The sequence below is a fragment of the Bufo gargarizans genome, unplaced genomic scaffold (assembly GCF_014858855.1).
Source record: "Bufo gargarizans isolate SCDJY-AF-19 unplaced genomic scaffold, ASM1485885v1 fragScaff_scaffold_549_pilon, whole genome shotgun sequence".
Taxonomy (NCBI): domain Eukaryota; kingdom Metazoa; phylum Chordata; class Amphibia; order Anura; family Bufonidae; genus Bufo; species Bufo gargarizans.
Genome location: NW_025334136.1, coordinates 158,395 through 180,202, shown reverse-complemented (window position 1 = coordinate 180,202; position 21,808 = coordinate 158,395). Strand labels below are relative to the sequence as shown.

General features: G+C 44.7%; 1 protein-coding gene across 1 annotated transcript in view; it reads right to left on the bottom strand.

The window, feature by feature from the left end:
* LOC122922595 (transcription initiation factor TFIID subunit 11-like) overlaps positions 1-20,037 on the bottom strand; it is a 32,385-nt gene extending 12,348 nt beyond the window's left edge. The window contains exons 1-3 of the mRNA XM_044273265.1: positions 19,781-20,037; positions 9,582-9,657; positions 6,380-6,474 (exon numbers count right to left, since the gene is read on the bottom strand). Coding sequence (XP_044129200.1) covers positions 6,380-6,474; positions 9,582-9,657; positions 19,781-19,930 — 321 coding nt within the window. The 5' untranslated portion in view covers positions 19,931-20,037. The remainder of the gene's footprint in view (positions 1-6,379; positions 6,475-9,581; positions 9,658-19,780) is intronic.
* Positions 20,038-21,808: the final 1,771 nt, after the last annotated feature.

Genomic DNA, 21,808 nt, shown 5'->3' with positions numbered 1-21,808 from the left:
AAACCGTTATTCACAAAGTCGTCCACGCGGACCAAACTGGGTTTATTCCCAAAAGGAACATACAGGACAATGTAAGGAGGGCTTTCTTGAATATCCAGATGGGGGATGGGGAGGACTGCTCCATCCTGTCTTTGGACGCGGCCAAAGCCTTCGACAGGGTGGAGTGGCCCTTCCTCTGGATAGAGTGATGTCACGGGTGAAGATAGGTGAATATTTCTCCAGATGGGTTCACATTCTGTATCAAAACCCGGTATCCAGAGTTTGAGTTAATGGAGAATGTTCTACCTCTTTTCCCCTGACTCGAGGAACGTGTCGGGGATGCCCCCTATCCCCTCTGCTCTTTTCGTTGTTCCTGGAGCCAATGGCATGTAAAATCAGAGCAGATGAGGAAATACAGGGCTTCGGGTGCGAGGGAGAAGTCGACAAAATAAGTCTATATGCGAATTTGGATGTTTATCCGGATCCTAATAATTATTTAGGTGAGTGTATTTGTGTGTGTTTGGAGAAAAACCTCTGCATTTGTTTCTGGACACTTGTGACAGTTCTGTGTGACACCCGTATACGTCAGTGCGTTTGTTGTACATCTTAGCTTTTTGGTAGCCTCACTGCCCTCTTCCCTTAATTGTTATGTAACTATGTTGTGTCCCCTCAGGTCTAGTCCACCTTTGTATCTGATGTAATACATCATATATAAAAAACTTTTTTATGTATTGTCTAATAAAGTATATGTATATTTTGCTACTATACCCGTCTAGTCTCAGTTTATCCTTTGTGCGTGGCATGAAGCAGCAGAGCCCAGTGAGTGCACAGCTACATCAGCACTGCAGCCTGCAAACAGGAAGCGGAGGAGCGGAGCGGCTGCAGCGCTGGAGAATGCCAGGTACCGAATTATGTGTTCTTTTTTCCTATTATTGAGAGATTTTATTGAGATTTTTATAACTCAGTGTGGCATGCCTCCCAAGTGTCCCTGTTTTTGACATATGTCTCTCTGTCCCTCTTTGATCCTTAAAGGGGTTGTCCCACTTCATTAAATAGGTTTTATCTAATTTATTTACCCCCACAGAACATATCTTCCTATCTATGTCATAATCAAAAAGCTACCTTTCTTACAAAAAATCCTGTTATGCGATCCCTTTGTTGATTTCGGTATCCCATGGATACGGCCTCTTTCGTCCGGCCGCATCGCTGTGCCGCGCCTGCGCACAACAGCTGAACAAGTACTCGGGCCGCCTCTCCATTCCTACGAGTACGCGCATGTCCGCGCATGCGCAAATACAGGAGGCGGGTGCCGGAATCAAATAGCCGGCACCCGACCTCTATGACAGGGAGCGGGACCTTAGGGGTTAACTGCCGCTGATCGCTGATCGTATAATAAACATTGAGTGCGGACCCCCCCAGTATAATAAACATTGAGTGAGGCCCCCCAGTATAATAAACATTGAGTGCGGACCCCCCCCCAGTATAATAAACATTGAGTGAGGCCCCCCAGTATAATAAACATTGAGTGCGGCCCCCCCAGTATAATATACATTGAGTGCGCCCCCCCCCCAGTATAATATACATTGAGTGCGGGCCCCCCCCAGTATAATAAACATTGGTGGCGCAGTGGGAAGTGCCAATGAGGGTTAAAAAAATTAATAAAAAATTAACTCACCTCCACCAATTGATCGCGCAGCTGCCGGTCTCCTGTTCTTGCTTCAGGACCTGTGGTGACGTCACTGAGCTAATCACATGGTCCATTACCATGGTGATGGATCATATGATGTACCATGTGATGACCACAGTGATGTCACCACAGGTCCTTTCACAGGTCCTAAAGAAAGAACAGGAGACCGGCAGCTGCGCGATCAATTGGAGGAGGTGAGTTAATTTTTTATTTATTTTTTTAACCCTCATTGGCACTTCCCACTGCGCCACCAATGTTTATTATACTGGGGGGGGGGTGTCGCACTCAATGTATATTGTACTGGGGGGGGGGCCGCACTCAATGTATATTATACTGGGGGGGGCGCACTCAATGTATATTATACTGGGGGGCACACTCCATGTATATTATACTGGGGGGGCCGCACTCAATGTTTATTATACTGGGGGGGGGCGCACTCAATGTATATTATACTGGGGGGGGCGCACTCAATGTATATTATACTGGGGGGGGCGCACTCAATGTTTATTATACTGGGGGGGCGCACTCAATGTATATTATACTGGGGGGGCGCACTCAATGTTTATTATACTGGGGGGGGCGCACTCAATGTTTATTATACTGGGGGGGCGCACTCAATGTATATTATACTGGGGGGGCGCACTCAATGTTTATTATACTGGGGGGGCGCACTCAATGTTTATTATACTGGGGGGGCGCACTCAATGTTTATTATACTGGGGGGGCGCACTCAATGTATATTATACTGGGGGGGGCGCACTCAATGTATATTATACTGGGGGGGGGCGCACTCAATGTTTATTATACTGGGGGGGGCGCACTCAATGTTTATTATACTGGGGGGGGCGCACTCAATGTTTATTATACTGGGGGGGGCGCACTCAATGTATATTATACTGGGGGGGCGCACTCAATGTTTATTATACTGGGGGGGGCGCACTCAATGTTTATTATACTGGGGGGGCGCACTCAATGTATATTATACTGGGGGGGGCGCACTCAATGTATATTATACTGGGGGGGGCGCACTCAATGTATATTATACTGGGGGGGCGCACTCAATGTTTATTATACTGGGGGGGGCGCACTCAATGTATATTATACTGGGGGGGGCGCACTCAATGTATATTATACTGGGGGGGGCGCACTCAATGTTTATTATACTGGGGGGGCGCACTCAATGTTTATTATACTGGGGGGGGCGCACTCAATGTTTATTATACTGGGGGGGCGCACTCAATGTATATTATACTGGGGGGGGCGCACTCAATGTTTATTATACTGGGGGGGCGCACTCAATGTTTATTATACTGGGGGGGCGCACTCAATGTATATTATACTGGGGGGGGGGCGCACTCAATGTATATTATACTGGGGGGGGCGCACTCAATGTATATTATACTGGGGGGGCGCACTTAATGTTTATTATACTGGGGGGGACCTCACATACACTGTCGGCTCCATGTGGATGACTCATCCACATGAACGAGCAGCAAGGACTGAGCTCTCAGGGTGAGTCATGAGGAGGCGTGGCCTTCACTCAACTACAGGAGCCAAACCAGGAAGTTATCAGGACATCTACTGCTGGTAAGATTGAAAAAGCAAAGTGGGACAACCCCTTTAAATCTCCCTCTTTTTGACCTGGGGAGTTAATGCAGAAATGTGCATTAATAAATTTACTAAAATAATACTTACTAAACTATGTGTCTGGTTTCTGCCTCTGTAATAGACCAGAACGTCATTATTTGGTGCCATTTGGACCTTAAAATATCTATAATTTGATGATTTATAAGCCAATATTTAAACGGATATTAAAGCGCAAGAAAAGAGTTATCCAAGGGGCTCCACATGCGGTATACTCGTCTAACCAATCCCCGGCTGCTGCAGAGTCAGTGATTATGCTTTGGGCAGAGATAGAGACGTGGCCTAGTATGAAAAGAAGTAAAGCGATGTGCGCCAGCAGCTGGCGGCAACAATGGCAGAGCTACAGGGACAGAGGATGGAACCCCTCTTTCTATTCTCTTCTCTCCCTCTAGGGAGGAGTTGACTTAGTTACTGAAGGTCAGTGGTGAGTCTAGCTCACCCCCTTCGAGGGGAAGTCTGTGTTCCAGCCAGCAGAGCACCCTCAGCTCTGCTGTAAAATTGTGAAACAGCTATTTCTGCATAATGTCTGCACTTGAACTGTCATTTGGCATTCCGGGCACTAGAGGCCACTGTTTTGCAGCTACAGCCAGCACACTCTGAGATTTGAATATGCAAAACAGATGATGACTCATGCTGATGACTCATGCTGCTGCCTGTGAGTGAACCAAGAAGTGTTGATCTGGCAAGGTGGAAGGATTGTGCTGTGAGGGACTGAATCCGATTCCATCCTGGCTTGCAGATGTTCGGCAGTTAATGATACTCAGAAGAAGGAGAGTAGCTGTTATACCCTTACTAAATCCAGCTCTTTTGAAAGAGAAGTTGTCCCAGGAAGACCAATTCAGTGTGTGGACAGAAGGCCTCATCATCAAGTAAGGCCGCACGGTTGCTAAGAGGTTGGTGGCCATCCCTGGTAGGCTGCATCCTCGGGCCCAGAACGGACGCAGGTCAGTACACCTGGTTACTGATTGTTATATTATGTGGTGCCTGAAGTTACAGAGACTAGCCTAGGCCTAGCATTAGTTAGTTAGTTAGGATTAGATTATTTTGCTAGGCTGTACTGTACTGGACTGCAGCGCAGTTATTGACTTGCAGGCTCTGCTGCGTTTGCCATCGGCTAGGAGTGTTCTCTGTAGCAGCACAGCACGACTTGCAGGCTCTGCTGTGTCCGCCATTGGCTAGGCCTGTCCAGTGGGCAGGGACATTGACTGTGGGTCCAGTGATATAGCGTTTTCTATGCATGTTTGTATTGTTTTGGTGATGCTTATGTTATTACTCGTTGTCTAAGTAAAGTTTCTGTTCTTGCATAGTAAACTGATGTCAGTGTCACTTTCCTTGTCTGTGACTTCGCTGTATTCTGGGGAGCCCACTCCGGTACACGGCTTTCACTGCTGGACTTAGAGTCCCAAGCTTCAAGCCTCAGCAGCCAGGGAGAGAAAGCTCCTCTGGATAAAGACAAAGACAGACCAGACTACAGAAAGTTAAGCACAGCAAAGGAAAAAGTTCCTATTTAATCCTATCAGGACAGCAGAACCAGAGAGCATCTGATGTAGCAGAGCCAGAATTAATGCAAAAGCCTGCTGGTGACCAAGACAAATTTTAAAGATTGTTCCTCGATGAAAGTTTATTCAAGTAAAGCTGTTGTTCAACGTTATACCGAGTCTGGACTCCAATTTATTTCTTCATCCCACCATTCATCTACCCCTTGATTTTTCTGCGAACAACAACGCCTGGGATTCCACCGTATCCAGGTAGTAGCACCGTGACAAGTGCAAAGCCACATTTAAGGGGCACATTTTAATTTGGCCCCCCAACACAACTCTGAAATTCCTACCCTGGGTACCATCCACATCACTAAAAAGGGGGCCCTGCGCCCCTATTGCTTCCGGGCAACTGGCATCACGACAAACACTTATACCATCTTAAAGGGATCCCATGGACATTAACTCCCGTGCGCTGCAGAACCGTCTGTGTATTAGGCAGAGCCCAGACGGGCAGGTGTATATTTAGTTTTGTTGCGCTGGTGCTGGAACCTCCCCTCACCCAGTGACGCTGTAAGACCACTTTCACACGAACGATACGGATTGGTTCAGGGTGCGTTCAGTGAAACTCAAACCATTTCACAAGCAAGTTCACTCAGTTTTGTCTGCATTTGCGTTCAGTCTTTCAGTTTTTTCCGCGCAAGTGCAATCAGTTTTGATGCATTTTTCGATCAAAAAAACATAAAAGTAAAAAATAATAAATAACGAAAAACTGAATAAAAATACTACATACAATAACTACTGCTAATGATAAAAGGGAATAATGCTGACACTATATACAGTAATATCAATCACTGCAAATAAAGTACAATAATATTATATGTATAATATAAATAATAGTAATAATAAGTAATAAATATCATAAACATATTAAATAAATTAATAAACCATAAAAACAGAATAATAAATTTAATAATATTACTACCAGGGATGAGCGAACTTCATATTTTGAAGTTCGAGTTCGTGTTCGGGTTGTGGTATAATGTGAATTGCGTTATGGATTCCGTTACCACGGACCATAACGCAATTCCATGACGGAATGCCTTTAGAGGTATTGCGTTATTCATTCCGTCATAATAGAAGTCTATGGGCTGCATAACGGATCCATTATGCTGGCCATAGACTATGACGGACTCTAAAGGCATTCCGTCATGGAATTGCGTTATGGTCCGTGGTAACGGAATCCATAACGCAGTTCACATTATACCACAACCCGAACACGAACCAGAACTTCAAAGTATGAAGTTTGCTCATCCCTAATTACAACTAATACAAATCATCACATGGGAAATAATGACAAAGTCTCTGAGTGCTGGTACTCCCAGTGTGAGCGTCAAATCCGTGCAGTAATAACCACAAGCTACGCGGCTTTTATAGGTAAAATATGTTAAAAACACAAGCAAAATAACCTGCACCGAAAAAACACTGCAATTTATTGTAAACAGGTGCTCTGATAATAAAGCTGTTACTGCTAATACCTAATAATACCGCAGCAGAGTAATACACATAGTAATAATAAGTGTAATATTACCAGGTCGGATTCATCGCTCCCCGAGTCGTCTGCCTCCTCTTGGGACCGCCAATCAGAAACATGATCAACAGAGGAGTGGTCTTCAGATCCGGGGGCTGAGAGCACAAAACACGTATGAAGACATAAGAAGTAAATCAGGAAGACGCCCATCGCTCCCGCTCCAGGAACACAGCTCCGCTACACTGACTGCGCTGCAGGCTGCACCTTATGTGTCTGCCGAGCGACTGAGGAAACTAAGTCTGAAGAGAATCAGGAAAGTGAGCGCCTTTTATAGAGACTGGAAGGAAAGAACAAGGAGGAGAAGAGACGGCGAGGAAATCTCCATAAAGTGTAACTCCTCTTTAATGGAATATTGTAAAAGTATTGTGGAGCTACACTACATACCTAAAGAGGTTTTCCAGGATTTTTTACTGATGGCCTATCCTCAGGATATCTGATCGTTGGGGTCTGACACCCGGGACCCCCACGGCCTTCTCCGAGCTCACCAAGCACAGCACCGTACATTGTATAGCAGCTGTTTTTGGAATTGCCCCATTCACGTCTATGGGGCTCAGCATCGCCTACGCCTCACGACTGATGAACTTGTCACATGGACTAGAAAAAGCTGGAGAAGTCTGCGGCGCTACTGTCAGCACCACTGCCTTCTCAAACAGCTAAATCTATGGGGGAACCAGGTGTTGGACCCCCACCGATCAGACACTGATGAGCTATCCAGGTAGGTCATCAACAAAAAGCTCTCGGAAAACCACTTTTAGTATATTGCGTAACTCCACATCATACATATATACAGTGCTGCCCATAATTATTCATACCCCTGGCAAATTTTGACTTAAAGTTACTTTTATTTAACCAGCAAGTAATTTTTTGACGGGAAATGGCATAGGTGTCTCCCAAAAGATAATAAGACGGTGTACAAGAGGCATTATTGTGGAAAAAAAACATTTTTCAGCTTTTATTTACATTTGAGCAAAAAATACAAGATGTTCCGCACTGTCGAAAATCTCAGAGGACGTGGTCGGAAGCCAAAAGTGACACCTGTGCTGGCCAGGAGGATAGTTAGAGAGGTGAAAAAGAATCCAAGGATCACCACCAAGGCCATCCTGGTGAATCTGGGCTCTGCTGGTGGCAATGTCTCAAGATAGACAATCCAACGGAAACTGCACAATGCAGACCAAGGAGGACGTCACTTCTCCAGATAAGGCACACAAAAGCTCGCTTGGCCTTTAAAAAAGCTTATCTGGACAAAGAAGAAGACTTCTGGTCTTCTGTGTTATGGTCAGATGAAACAAAAATTGAATTGTTTGGTCACAATGATGTTTCCTTCATTTGGCGTAAAAAAGGAGAAGCCTTCAACCCAAAGAACACCATCCCCACTGTCACACATGGCGGTGGGAACCTAATGCTTTGGGGGGGGGGGTTTCAGCCAATGGAGCAGGGAACCTAATCACAGTAAACGGCACCATGAAAAAAGAGCAATACATGAGGATTCTCAATGCCAACATCAGGCAGTCTGCAGAGAAACTTGACCATGGGCACCAACAGGGCTGGCTCTTTCGTAAGGCAGCCCAAGCAGCTGCTTGAGGGCGCAGAGAAGGGGGGCGGCGCTGCGGAAAACAACTTGCTAACTTACATTTACCTCGCTGAGCCTGTGTGCCGAGCAGCTCGGCTGCCCCCCGCCTTGTCTCAGTCACAGAGTGGCACGCAGCTGACAGGCTGAGGCAGCAGCCGCAGCAACACATACTCTTGGCTACAAGACATCTTATTTAGCATGTCTTTCAGAAAAGTTTCTCCTGGGATTCGAACTCGCGACCTTTCACATCAGAGGCAAGGCATTTACCCACACAGCTATGACAGCTCTATAGGCAGTTAATAAAAAAAATATTATAAAAAAAAAATAATATATAAGACTTCTACTGAAGATAACTTTAAAATCTAGTGTACATACACATGACAGCTGCTCCAGCACACTGTGTATGGATGTAGCAGAGCTGGGTGTGTTGGGGCAGCTGTCATGTGTATGGTTGTACACTAGGTATCAAAGTTATCTACAGTAGAAGTCTTATATTTTATTTTTTTATAACTGGCTATACAGCTTTTATAGCTGTGTGGGTAAGTGCTTTGGCCTTGATACAGAATGGCATGGGTTTGAATCCCATCACAAGCTTTTATGAAAGACAGGCTAAATAAGAATATGAGCACCAAATCTTCAACAGTAGAGGCTGCATCGCTGACATGGAGGTAAGTATAAAAGTTTTTTTTTTTTATACCGGACTGTTACTTTACTGCCATGGGGTAGGGGCGGCTATTGGCGCCATGATACTGGCACATGGAGGGGGGAGGAGAGAGGCACTTGATACTGGCACATTAGGGGGCAGAGGGAGAAGATGGCACTATGATATCGGCACATGGGGGGCAAGAAATGGATATTAATCATGAGGGCAGAAATGTGAAATGATGGGGGGGCAAGAAATGAATATGAATCATGAGGGGCAGAAATGTGAAATGATGGGGGGGCAAGAAATGAATATGAATCATGAGGGGCAGAAATGTGAAATGATGGGGGGGCAAGAAATGGACATGAATCATGAGGGGCAGAAATGTGAAATGATGTGGGGGGGGCGCCAAAATGTAGATTTTCTTGTGTTGACAAAAATCCTTGCACCGGCCATGGGCACCAGTGGACATTTCAGCAGGACAATGACCCAAAACACACAGCAAAAGTGGTGAAGAAATTGTTTGCAGACAACAACATTAACGTTTTGGAGTGGCCCAGCCAGAGTCCAGACTTGTATCCAATTGAGAATCTGTGGAGGAGCTAAAGATCTGGGTGATGGCAAGAAGACCCTCCAACCTGAAAAATGTGGAGCTCATTGCTAAAGATGAATGGGCAAAAATAGCTGTGGAGACCTGCAAAAAGCTGGTCTGCAATTATAGGAAGCGTCTGATTGCTGTAATAGCCAATAAAGGCTTTTCTATTGATTATTGAGGAGGGTATGAATAAGTCCAGACCTGCTAGGAGCGAGGAAGAGAGAGCTGCTTTATTAACAAGCCACCCAGAGAGCCGTTTACATGGCGAATCCAGATACCGCGAGACGCAATCTTGTAGCAGCCGTTACAGGAGGCAGGAAATGTGATTTATCCTAAGATCAGCAAAACGATCAGGCTAAAGCCAATAATGGTTTAGAAAATATCGAAAATATACCAGATTGATGTTTCCTATCCTTGGATCTTATTGGAAGATCTTCACCAGGTTCTGAGGAGTCCCCTCCATCGTCATCCTGTATGATTTGGAAAAAGAAAAATGTAAGAGAATAAAATGATGATAAAAAACGAAACAACATAATATTCATGTTAATGCAAGAAAACAGAAGAGACACAGAAGACACAGAGCATCCAGAAAAAAACAAAAATTCTGCATGGACACTTATAACGGTGGTTGCTGACTGTCGATGTTCTCACCGCCTCAGTCCTGGGCTAGGTGTTCGGGTAAGCACTGTCCTCCCTCGCTGCCTCTGTCTTTGTCCGCGCCCGGTAGATGTGGTGATCTGTTGCCCGTGTCTTACCATTCACTGCCGCGGTCCTGGGCTTTGTCCTTGCAGGCATTGTCCTTCCTGGAATCTGTTCCGTGGTTTCCTTCCAGCCCTGCACACTTCATGCCTTCCAGCCTGTGCCCTGTAGCACGTTGTCAAGGGCCGGCGCGCGTCTCTTCCTGTTCTTTAAAGCCTCTTTCACACGAGCGTGACGGATTGGCTACGGATTGTTGTGCATTTTCATACGTATACAATATTATCTAATGGCGTTATAATCAAAATGAATGCTCATCTCATTGCCTTTAAGAATAAAATCAGCCTAAACCAAAGTCCTATTATGTGGCTGAAGAAGCCAAGATGAGTTCATGGCAAGTTCAGTTTATATAAAAATAATTGTGAACATAAACAGACATTGTATTTAAAAGTTATTGCTAAGGATATGGCTTTATCTATGGGGAGTATACCAACTTCCTAAGACATGTCTGTCTGGAGGGAACAAGGTTATGTCATGGATAAGCCATGACGTGATAAGGATTCATATCCTTGAGGCACACCTGCTGCATGAGGTTCAATTTATATATTCATAATTATATATTATATATATATGTATATATATATATATATATATATCTGTATGGTATATTTAGTTTACAACATATGTTAATCAATAATTCATATAATGTGTTATCTATGTGTAACAGTGTATCGATTTACATATATATATATGTCATACCATGTATTTATCATTTAGAAGGTATTGTAGAAGGTACAGAAACATTGAAATAAGTTTATGTTAATTGGATTTCTGAGAAGAGTAAATGTTATTTCAAAACAATAGTTATTCATGGATGTAGATAAGTGAAATGTACAAGTTCCAATGCCAAGCATCAAAGCCGTTATATAAAATTTTCATCCAGTCAACCTAGATTTCAAAAAGATGGGAGAAGACAGCCAACTCCAACAAGTCCAGGATATAGGTAATTAAAAGTGTCAGGAAAAGATCTTCCTCAATGATTTTATATTAAGAAGGTCAAACAGGTCATGAGAGCGTATTATTCAATATTTAATTTTAATGCTTAAAAGTTGTGCTATTCATCTGCCGTACCGCAGCGCCATCTGGAGGCAGATGGACAATATTATATTATTCCATTATTTGTTCTATACCATATTAGGAGTTAATATGACATCATGGTATTATTAGCATGCGAATACACCCACATTACTTGATTGGGAATCCCTAATCTAAAGGGGATGATTCTTAGATAAGGGGGGAATAATTACTCGTGTGTGGAACAGCCATGGGGCAAGAGATCCAAAGATCCATAGATCCATTCATCCATCCATTCATTCAATCAAAAAGAAAACTTTACCAGAAGAAACTTGGATTATTTTTTGGGATTACTAGGAAATTTCTTCAGAACTGGTCCCATCTGAACTCTGTCTACCTTTGACCCGGTAACGTATATTTTGTTTACTACTCGTGATATTAATAAGGTATTTCTCTCGGTATATAGCCAAGAGTTCCCATACTGTGGGAATATATAGTGTTAGGCGCCTCCTTAATGCTGATTATTCTCTTAGCAAAGATGCATATTGTTAATGGAAGATCTGACATTATTTGAAAAGAGGACTAAACCTCTTTTCCATAGTCTGATTGCCGAGCTGAATATTTTATCATATTAATATCATATATTTTTGATTGGTCATAGGAAAACAGAGTCAAGGGATAACAGTTATTTTCCTGTATATCCGGGTTTTGTTGTTATAGCCGGTTTGATAAACAGAAGATCCTAAGTTTCTCTTGGTAAATGAGTCTGTTTGTTAAAAGTATGACACTGGTTGTCATAATTTACCAAATCACACTGTGCTGATCAGATAGGGGTGTGTTAGCGCCACCGTGTGGTACATTTTGGGTGTTATTTTGTACCTTCATCATTTGTTTTGCAATTGTATTGTTTTTATATTCTTAGTTTTTATAATAAACAAATATATATTTTTGCATACACAATTGTCCCTTTGTTTCACTGCTTGCACAAATCAAATTAAGATACTTGATAAAAAGAACTTGGAGGTTTTTATGTCTGCCTGAAGGATAATATAAATATTATTTTTTTTAATCCTCTCTTTTATATGAAGATTCTTTTTATATAGAAGATTTATGACAGGATGCGTTCAGTGAAACTCACACCATTTTGCAAGCAGGTTCAGTCAGTTTTGTCTGCAATTGTCTGCAGTTGTTCAGTTTTTTCCACGCGAGTGCAATGCGTTTTGATGCGTTTTTCACGCGCGTGATAAAAAACTGAAGGTTTACAAACAACATCTCTTAGCAACCATCAGTGAAATACGCATCACACCCGCACTTGCTTCCGGATGCAATGGGATTTTCACTGAAGCCCCATTCACTTCTATGGGGCCAGGGCTGCGTGAAAAAACGCAAAATATAGAACATGCTGAGTTTTTAACGCAACGCAGAACTGATGAGTGAAAAAAAACCGCTCCTGTACACAGACCCATTGAAATAAATGGGTCTGGATTCAGTGCGGGTGCTATACGGTCACGTCACACATTGCACCTGCGCAGAAAACTTGCTTGTGTGAAAGGGGCCTAAAGGTTTTGTACATGTGTCCTGTTTAACCAATCCCTGCCATCCTGCACCTATTTGGGTGGTCCAGTCCCCTTCCCAGGTGCACGAGCATCAAAGGTCCTTTGTGTCCTGCAAAGGTGAATTTGTCTGTGCTTGTGCTCTTGACACGTGCTTGTCTTCTGGATTCTGCTACCTGTCTGATCCTTGCCTGCTCCTTCTCACCTCTTCTGTGGATGACCCGGGATGCCTGACCTGTATCTGTGCCACCTGCCCTGACCCATTGCTTGCATGACTACGCCTCTGCCTCATCCTTGGTCCTGCTCTGTCACTCCTGGTTAAGACTCTGCCTGTTGACTACATTTGTACCTCTGGTACCTTGCTATGGTACCTCCTGGTCCACGTGGACCAGCTTCTTCATGTGCCAATCCTCCTCAAGGGGTAGACACCTGGTGCTCCCCTCGGAGAAATCAATCCTCACGATAAGGAATGCTAAAGAATGATGAGTTCACTTACACAACGACATTAGAGGAGGTTGGTCACAGGGCACAATGGGTCCACACCCGCTGGTTTGTGACAACATTTTTCTCACAACTGACAATGTATTTCAAAGCAAAAACCAAGCCATGAGGAGGAAAGAACTGCCTGTAGAGCTCAGAGACAGGATTGTGTGGAGGCTCAGATCTGAAGAAGGGAACAAACACATTTGCACTGCACTGGAATTATGGAGCACATTGGTCTCCATAATTCTTACATGGAAGAAGTTTGAAACAACCAGGACTCTTCCTAGAGCTTCCGCCCCACCAAACTAAGTGGCTTAGTAAGAGAGCTGACCAAGAACCCAATGGTCCACCTGGCTGAGAAAATCATTTAAAGGACCTCAGACTGTGAGGAACAAGATTCTCTGCTCTGATGGAACCAAGATGGAACTTTCTGACCTCAAATCTAAGGCCTCTTTCACACGGCCATCGCAGGTGAGGGCTGGATAGGATGCGGGTGCGTTCAGGAAAAATTGTTGCGTTCTTCTGTGTTTTCCGCACAAGTGCAATGCGTTTTGCACGTGTGTGATAAAAAACGGAATGTTTGGTACCCAGACCCGAACCCGGACTTCTTCACTGAAGTTCAAGTTTGGGTTTGTTGTTCTGTAGATTTTATTATTTTCCATTATAACATGGTTAAAAAGGAAAATAATAGCATTATTTAATACAGAATGCTAAGTAAAATGTCCATTAAGGGTTAAACAAATAATACAAAAATTACTTACCTCATCCACTTGATCGCGCAGCTGTTATCGTCTTTTTTCTTCTTCTTGCAGGACCTGCAAACCACATGGTGAGCGCGATGACGTCAGCGAAGGTCCTTTTGCAGGTCGTTCAAGAAAACAAATAAGAGGATCTCGGCTGCGCGATCAAGTGGATGGGGTGATTAATTTTTGTATGTTTTTTTTAACCCTTAATGGACATTTTACTTAGAATTCTGTAATAAAGAATGCTATTATTTTCCATTATAACCATGTTGTAATGGAAAATAATAAAGTAAATGGGGTCCCGGGTCGCTCATCCCTCGCCGCCCCTCAGGACAGAACCATAACAACACAGGAACAGCTTAGGGACAACTCTGGGAATGTCCTTCGGGGGCCCAGCAAGAGCCCTGACCCCAATGGAACATCTCTGGAGAGACCTGAAAATGGCTGTCCACTGATGGCCCACATCCAACCTGACAGAGGTGGAGAGGATCTGCAGAGAAGAACAGCCGAAAATCCCCAAATCCAGGAGTAAATCTTGTTGTATCATCTCCAAGAAGACTGGAGGCTGGAATCACTGCCAAAGGGGTGAGATTGTGAAACAGCTATTTCTGCATAATGTCTGTACTTAAACTGTCATTTGGCATTCCGGGCACTAGAGGCCACTGTTTTGCAGCTACAGCCAGCACACTCTGAGATTTGAATCTGCAAAACAGATTATGACTCATGCTGCTGCCTGTGAGTGAGCCAGGAAGTGTTGATCTGGCATGGCGGAAGGATTGTGCTGTGAGTGACTGAATCCGATTCCATCCTGGCTTGCAGATGTCCAGCAGTTAATGGACACTCAGAAGAAGGAGAGTAGCTGTTATACCCTTACTGAATCCAGCTCTTTGGAAAGAGAGGTTGTTCCAGGAAGACCAGTTCAGTGTGTGTACAGAAGGCCTCATCATCAAGCAAGACCGCACGGTTGCAGAGAAGTTGGTGGCCATCCCTGGTAGGCTGCATCCTCGGTCCCAGAACGGACACAGGCCAGTACACCTGGTTGCTGATTGTAATATATTGTGTGGCGCCTGAAGTAACAGAGACTAGCCTAGGCCTTGCATTAGTTAGTTAGTCAGGATTATATTGTTTGCTAGGCTTTACTGTACAGGACTGCAGCGCAGTTATTGACTTGCAGGCTCTGCTGCGCCTGCCACCGGCTAGGGGTGTTCTCTGTAGTGGCACAGCACGACTTGCAGGCTCTGCTGTGTCCGCCATTGGCTAGGCCTGTCCAGTGGGCAGGGACATTGACTGTGGGTCCGGGATATAGCGTTTTCTATACCTGTTTGTATTGTTTTGGTGATGCTTATGTTATTACTTTTTGCCTAAGTAAAGTTTCTGTTCATGCATAGTAAGCTGGTGTCAGTGTCGCTTTCCTTGTCGGTGACTTCGCTGTATTTTAGGGAGCACACCCCGGTACATGGCTTACAGAAGACTTATGTCTCGAGTTAAGGGGCTGAAGACTTATGTCCCGAGTTAAAGGGCTGAAGACTTATGTCCCGAGTTAAGGGGCTGAAGACTTATGTCCCGAGTTAAGGGGCTGAAGACTTATGTCTCGAGTAAAGGGGCTGAAGACTTACGTCCCGAGTTAAGGGGCTGAAGACTAATGTCAATGTAAGATTGTAGTTTTTCCTTTTCAGTAAATCAGTGAAGAGTTTTTGCCTTCTGTTCTCTCGTTCTCATTATGGGGGATCTGACGGCACAAGGAGCGTGAGAACAGAATGTGAGGACAGTGAAGGGTGTGAAGAAATGTGCTGCAAACTGACGACTCCGGTATACTGCCACTCTGGTACCCACCTCAAGCTTGTGTATACAGGGCACAGTGGAGCTATAGTCATATATCCGGTCACTGCACTGACTCAGTACATGGCATGAAGCAGCAGAGCCCAGTGAGTGCACAGCTACATCAGCACTGCAGCCTGCAAACAGGAAGCGGAGGAGAGGAGCGGCTGCAGCGCTGGAGAATGCCAGGTACCGAATTATGTGTTCTTTTTTTATTATTATTATTATTATTATTGAGAGATTTTATTAGATTTTTATAACTCAGTGCGGCATGCCTCCCAAGTGTCCGTGTTTTTGACCCAGGTCCCTCTGTCCCTCTTTGTTCCTTAAATGTCCCTCTTTTTGACCTGGTGAATTAATACACTTACTGAATTGCTCCTTACTAAACTATGTGTCTGGTTTCTGCCTCTGTATTAGACCAGAACGTCATTATTTGGTGCCATTTGGACCTTAAAATATCTATAATCTGATGATTTATGAGCCAATATTTAAACGGATATTGAAGTGTAAGAAAAGGAGTTGTCCCAGGGGGCTCCACATGCGGTATACTCGTCTAACCGATCCCCGGCGGCTGCAGAGTCAGTGATTATGCTTTGGGCAGAGTAGAGACGTGGCCTAGTATGAAAAGAGGTGAAGCGATGATCGCGCACACATATTGTCCCTCACTATGGTGAGGTGATGTGTCCGGTGAAGTGCTGGAGAGCGTGGATGTCTCACCCAGGCTCCTCAGCTGCTGAGATAGATGAATCCAGGAAGCTGCAGCAGAACATAGTTGCTGAAGGTGTTGAAGCTTTATGGGCTGGATTTTTGGTAGGATTGGCAGTGGGACCTCCCAGTCCACACCCTTCCACTACAGATATTTCTAAGCCTGAGGTGAGGTGCTGGGGTCATTACTGGGGAATAAAGCGGATGTTAGACTGTCAGTCCGCGGGAGATACCCCTGGAGAGCTGACCTGCATGGATAGAGCTTGGTGACCGTCTGACCGTGAGGCTGAACTTCCCTGGTGTGAACAGGACTCTATCCGTGAGAGTGGAACTGTAACGCCCCAGAGGTGCATTACCACCTTTTACACCTCTCCACTATCTTTTATGGTTAATATGTCATCATATGTATTGATTTCCAGATCCTGCAAAATGTGTATTGCTATTTCTGATTATGCAACTGTTTATGTGTAATGTGCCTGGTTGACCAGCAGATGGCGGCAACAATGGCAGAGCTACAGGGACAGAGGATTCTCTTCTCTCCCTCTAGGGAGGAGTTGACTTAGTTACTGAAGGTCAGTGGTGAGTCTAGCTTACCCCCTGTGTTCCAGCCAGCAGAGCACCCTCAGCTCTGCTGGACGTAGAGGCCCAAGCTACAAGCCTCAGGAGCCAGGGAGAGAAAGCTCCTCTGGATAAAGACAAAGACAAACCAGACTACAGAAAGTTAAGCACAGCAAAGGATAAAAGTTCCTATTTAATCCTATCAGGACAGCAGAGCCAGAGAGCATCTGATGTAGCAGAGCCGAGTCTGATTCCCTGCCAGAATAAATACCAATTCATTTCTTCATCCCACCATTCAAATACCCCTTAATTTTGCTGCACACAACAACGCCTGGGATGCCACCGTATCCAGGTAGGAGCACTGTGACAAGTGCAAAGCCACATTTAAAGGATAACTGTCACACTTAGACCCTAATTTCAATTTTCATATATGTAGTTACTAATAACATGATATTCCAGAATCAGTTACTATTAGACTGACTTACCCCATATTTAATAAGATTCAGCCCTTAGCAACCAGTCTGCATAAAACTGCAATTTCACTATTCAGTTAAGATGGCCACCACTGCCCTCACCCTGAGGCTACTCCCGCCTGCCCTCACTAGCCAGTAACAATAGCCCCCCAAAAGTGTCAGTAACCAGAGCCCTCCCCCTAAAGGGTTAATCTCCTGCAGCACAAACGGGTCCTCTTACCTCATGTTGCTTTCATTTATACACTGAGCAGACGGCAGATCTCCCTTCCCTGGTCTGCGCTGCTTCAACTCTGCATTGTCCCAGTCTGCTGAGTGAGGGAGCGTCTGCCAAGCGCAGGGACAGGGAGAAGTGCACACAGCCCAGGCACTGTTATCAGCTGCTGGGGAGGACCTGGCTTTAATCATTTACTTACAGTCCCTGGCTGTCAGTAATGTGACCTTGCACGCAGCGTGCTTCTGCGTCCTTCAACACATAGATGGACCATGCCTAGCAACAGATAGACGGACCATGCCTAGCAACAGATAGACGGACCATGCCTAGTAACAGATAGACGGACCCTGCATAGCAACAGATAGACGGACCATGCCTAGCAACAGACGGACCCTGCATAGCAACAGATAGAGGGACCCTGCATAGCAACAGATAGACGGACCCTGCATAGCAACAGATAGACGGGCCCTACATGGCAACAGATAGACGGACCCTGCATAGCAACAGATAGACGGACCATGCCTAGCAACAGATAGACGGACCATGCCTAGCAACAGATAGACGGACCATGCCTAGCAACAGATAGACGGACCCTGCATAGCAACAGATAGACGGACCATGCCTAGCAACAGATAGACGGACCCTGCATAGCAACAGATAGACGGACCCTGCATAGCAACAGATAGATGGGCCCTACATGGCAACAGATAGACGGACCCTGCATAGCAACAGATAGATGGGCCCTACATGGCAACAGATAGACGGACCATGCCTAGCAACAGACAGACGGACCCTGCATAGCAACCTGATTTTAAGCAGAAATAAAGTAGGCAGTACAGGGAACAAAACTGTGGAATTAAGGGGTAATTGAGTACACAGTGAAAAGTTGAAATAGGGCCACCAAGGAGATATTAATCACCACAAACGAATACTCAAAAAAAAAAATATGACAGTTATACTTTAAGGGACATTAGGCCCCCCAACACCACTCTGGCATTCCTACCCTGGGTACCATCCACATCACTGAAAAGGGGGCCCTGAGCCCCTGTTGCTTCCGGGCAACTGGTATCACGACAAACACTTATACCATCTTAAAGGGATCCCATGGACGTTAACCCCCGTGCGCTGCAGAACCGTCTGAGTATTAGGCAGAGCCCAGACGGGCAGGTGTATATTTAGTTTTGTTGTGCTGGTGCTGGAACCTCCCCTCACCCAGTGACGCTATAAGACCGCTTTACACACGAACGATACTGATTGGCTCAGGATACGTTCAGTGAAACTCACACCATTTCACAAGCAAGTTCAGTCAGTTTTGTCTGCATTTGTGTTCAGTCTTTCAGTTTTTTCCGCATGAGCGCAATCAGTTTTGATGAAAAGTTAAAAAAACATGAAAGCAAAATTATAAATAATGAAAAACTGAATAAAAATACTACATACAATAACTACTACTAATAAAAGGGAATAAGGCTACTTTCACACTTGCGTTCGGAGCGGATCCGTCTGCATTATATTTCAGAAAAAATTCTAAGTGTGAAAGTAGCCGCAGACGGATCCGTCCAGACTTTACATTGAAAGTCAATGGGGGACGGATCCGTTTGAAATTGAGCCATATTGTGTCAACTTCAAACTGATCCGTCCCCATTGACTTCCATTGTAAGTCTGGACGGATACGTTTGGCTCCGCACGGCCAGGTGTCCGCCTGCTAAGTGGAGCCAGACTGATGCATTCTGAGCGGATCCGCGTCCACTCAGAATGCATTAGGGCATGTACGGATGCGTTCGGGGCCGCTTGTGAGAGCCTTCAAACGGAACTCGCAAGCAGAGCCCCGAACGCAAGTGTGAAAGTAGCCTAATGCTGACACTATATACAGTAATATCAATCACTGCAAATAAAGTGCAATAATATTATATGTATAATAGTAATAATAATAAGTAATAAATATCATAAGCATATGGAATAAATTAATAAACCATAAAATCAGAATAATAAATCTAATAATATTACTACTAGGGATGAGCGAACTTCATACTTTGAAGGTTGAGTTCGTGTTCGGGTTGTGGTATAATGTGAATTGCGTTATGGATTCCGTTACCACAGACCATGACGCGATTCTATGACGGAAAAATAACCTGCACCAAAAAAAGCTGCAATTTATTGTAAATCTGTGCAGTAAAGAAATACAACTGTGAACAGGTGCTCTGATAATAAAACTGTTACTGCTAATACCTAATAATACCGCAGCAGAGTAATACACATAGTAATAATAAGTGTAATATTACCAGGTCGGATTCATCACTCCCCGAGTCGTCTGCCTCCTCTTGAGACTCTTCCTCAGAAACATGATCGACAGAGGAGTCATCTTCAGATCCGGGGGCTGAGAGCACAAAACACGTATGAAGACATAAGAAGTAAATCAGGAAGACGCCCATCGCTCCCGCTCCAGGAACACAGCTCCGCTACACTGACTGCGCTGCAGGCTGCACCTTATGTGTCTGCCGAGCGACTGAGGAAACTAAGTCTGAAGAGAATCAGGAAAGTGAGTGCCTTTTATAGAGACTGGAAGGAAAGAACAAGGAGGAGAAGAGACGGCGAGGAAATCTCCATAAAGTGTAACTCCTCTTTAAAGGAATATTGTAAAAGTATTGTGGAGCTACACTACATACCTGAAGAGGTTTTCCAGGATTTTTTACTGATGGCCTATCCTCAGGATATCTGATCGTGGGGTCTGACACCCGGGACCCTCACGGCCTTCTCCGAGCTCAACAAGCCCAGCACCGTACATTGTATAGCAGCTGTTTTTGGAATCGCCCCATTCACTTCTATGGGGCTCAGCATCGCCTACGCCACACGACTGATGAACTTGTCACATGGACTAGAAAAAGCTGGAGAAGTCCGCGGCGCTACTGTCAGCACCACTGCCTTCTCAAACAGCTAAATCTACAGGGGAACCAGGTGTTGGACCCCCACCGATCAGATACTGATGAGCTATCCAGGTAGGTCATCAACAAAAAGCTCTCGGAAAACCACTTTTAGTATATTGCGTAACTCCACATCATACATATATACAGTGCTGCCCATAATTATTCATACCCCTGGCAAATTTTGACTTAAAGGCCATCCTGGTGAATCTGGGCTCTGCTGGTGGCAATGTCTCAAGGCAGACAATCCAACGGACGCTGCACAATGCAGACCAAGGAGGACGTCCACTACTCCAGATAAGGCACACAAAAGCTCGCTTGGCCTTTGCAAAAGCTCATCTGGACAAAGAAGAAGACTTCTGGTCTTCTGTGTTATGGTCAGATGAAACAAAAATTTTATTGTTTGGTCACAATGATGTTTCCTTCATTTGGCGTAAAAAAGGAGAAGACTTCAACCCAAAGAACACCATCCCCACTGTCACACATGGTGGTGGGAACCTTATGCTTTGGGGGTGTTTTTCAGCCAATGGAGCAGGGAACCTAATCACAGTAAACGGCACCATGAAAAGAAGAGCAACACATGAGGATTCTCAACGCCAACATCAGGCCGTCTGCAGAGAAACTTGGCCTTGGGCACCAGTGGACATTTCAGCAGGACAATGACCCAAAACACACAGCAAAAGTGGTGAAGAAATGGTTAGCAGACAACAACATTAACGTCTTGGAGCGGCCCAGCCAGAGTCCAGACTGGAATCCAATTGAGAATGTGTGGAGGGAGCTAAAGATCTGGGTGATGGCAAGAAGACCCTCCGACCTGAAAGATGTGGAGCTCATTGCTAAAGATGAATGGGCAAAAATACCTGTGGAGACCTGCAAAAAGCTGGTCTGCAATTATAGGAAGCATCTGATCGCTGTAATAGACAATAAAGGCTTTTCTATTGATTATTGAGGAGGGTAGGAATAATTTTGGACTGGAGATTTTTGGCTCAAATGTAAATAAAAGCTGAGAAATGTTTTTTTTTTTAAGTCCAGACCTTGTAATTAAGTTGAATAACAGCTTTACGTTGCATAAACATTTCTCCAAACGGTTTACAGACTTTGTCTTGGTCTCAGCAGGCAAACTCCTCTCTGCTACATCTGTCGCTCTATGGCTCTGCTATACTGACAGGCTGGCTATAAAACTTCTCATGTTAGTGTGCGAGTATTTAAAAAACAGTGCTGGTGGTATTAGGTGTACAATAAAAGGCAGAAGCGATACAATTAGTAATAATCAGATTGGGCACAATGGAAAAACGGATCCGCTCTGTAAGGTTGCAGGCAGTGCCGCTGTTTGGGATCACATGTGAATCTCTGTGTGAACACGTACTAAGATAAGGCGCAGGAGTAGAT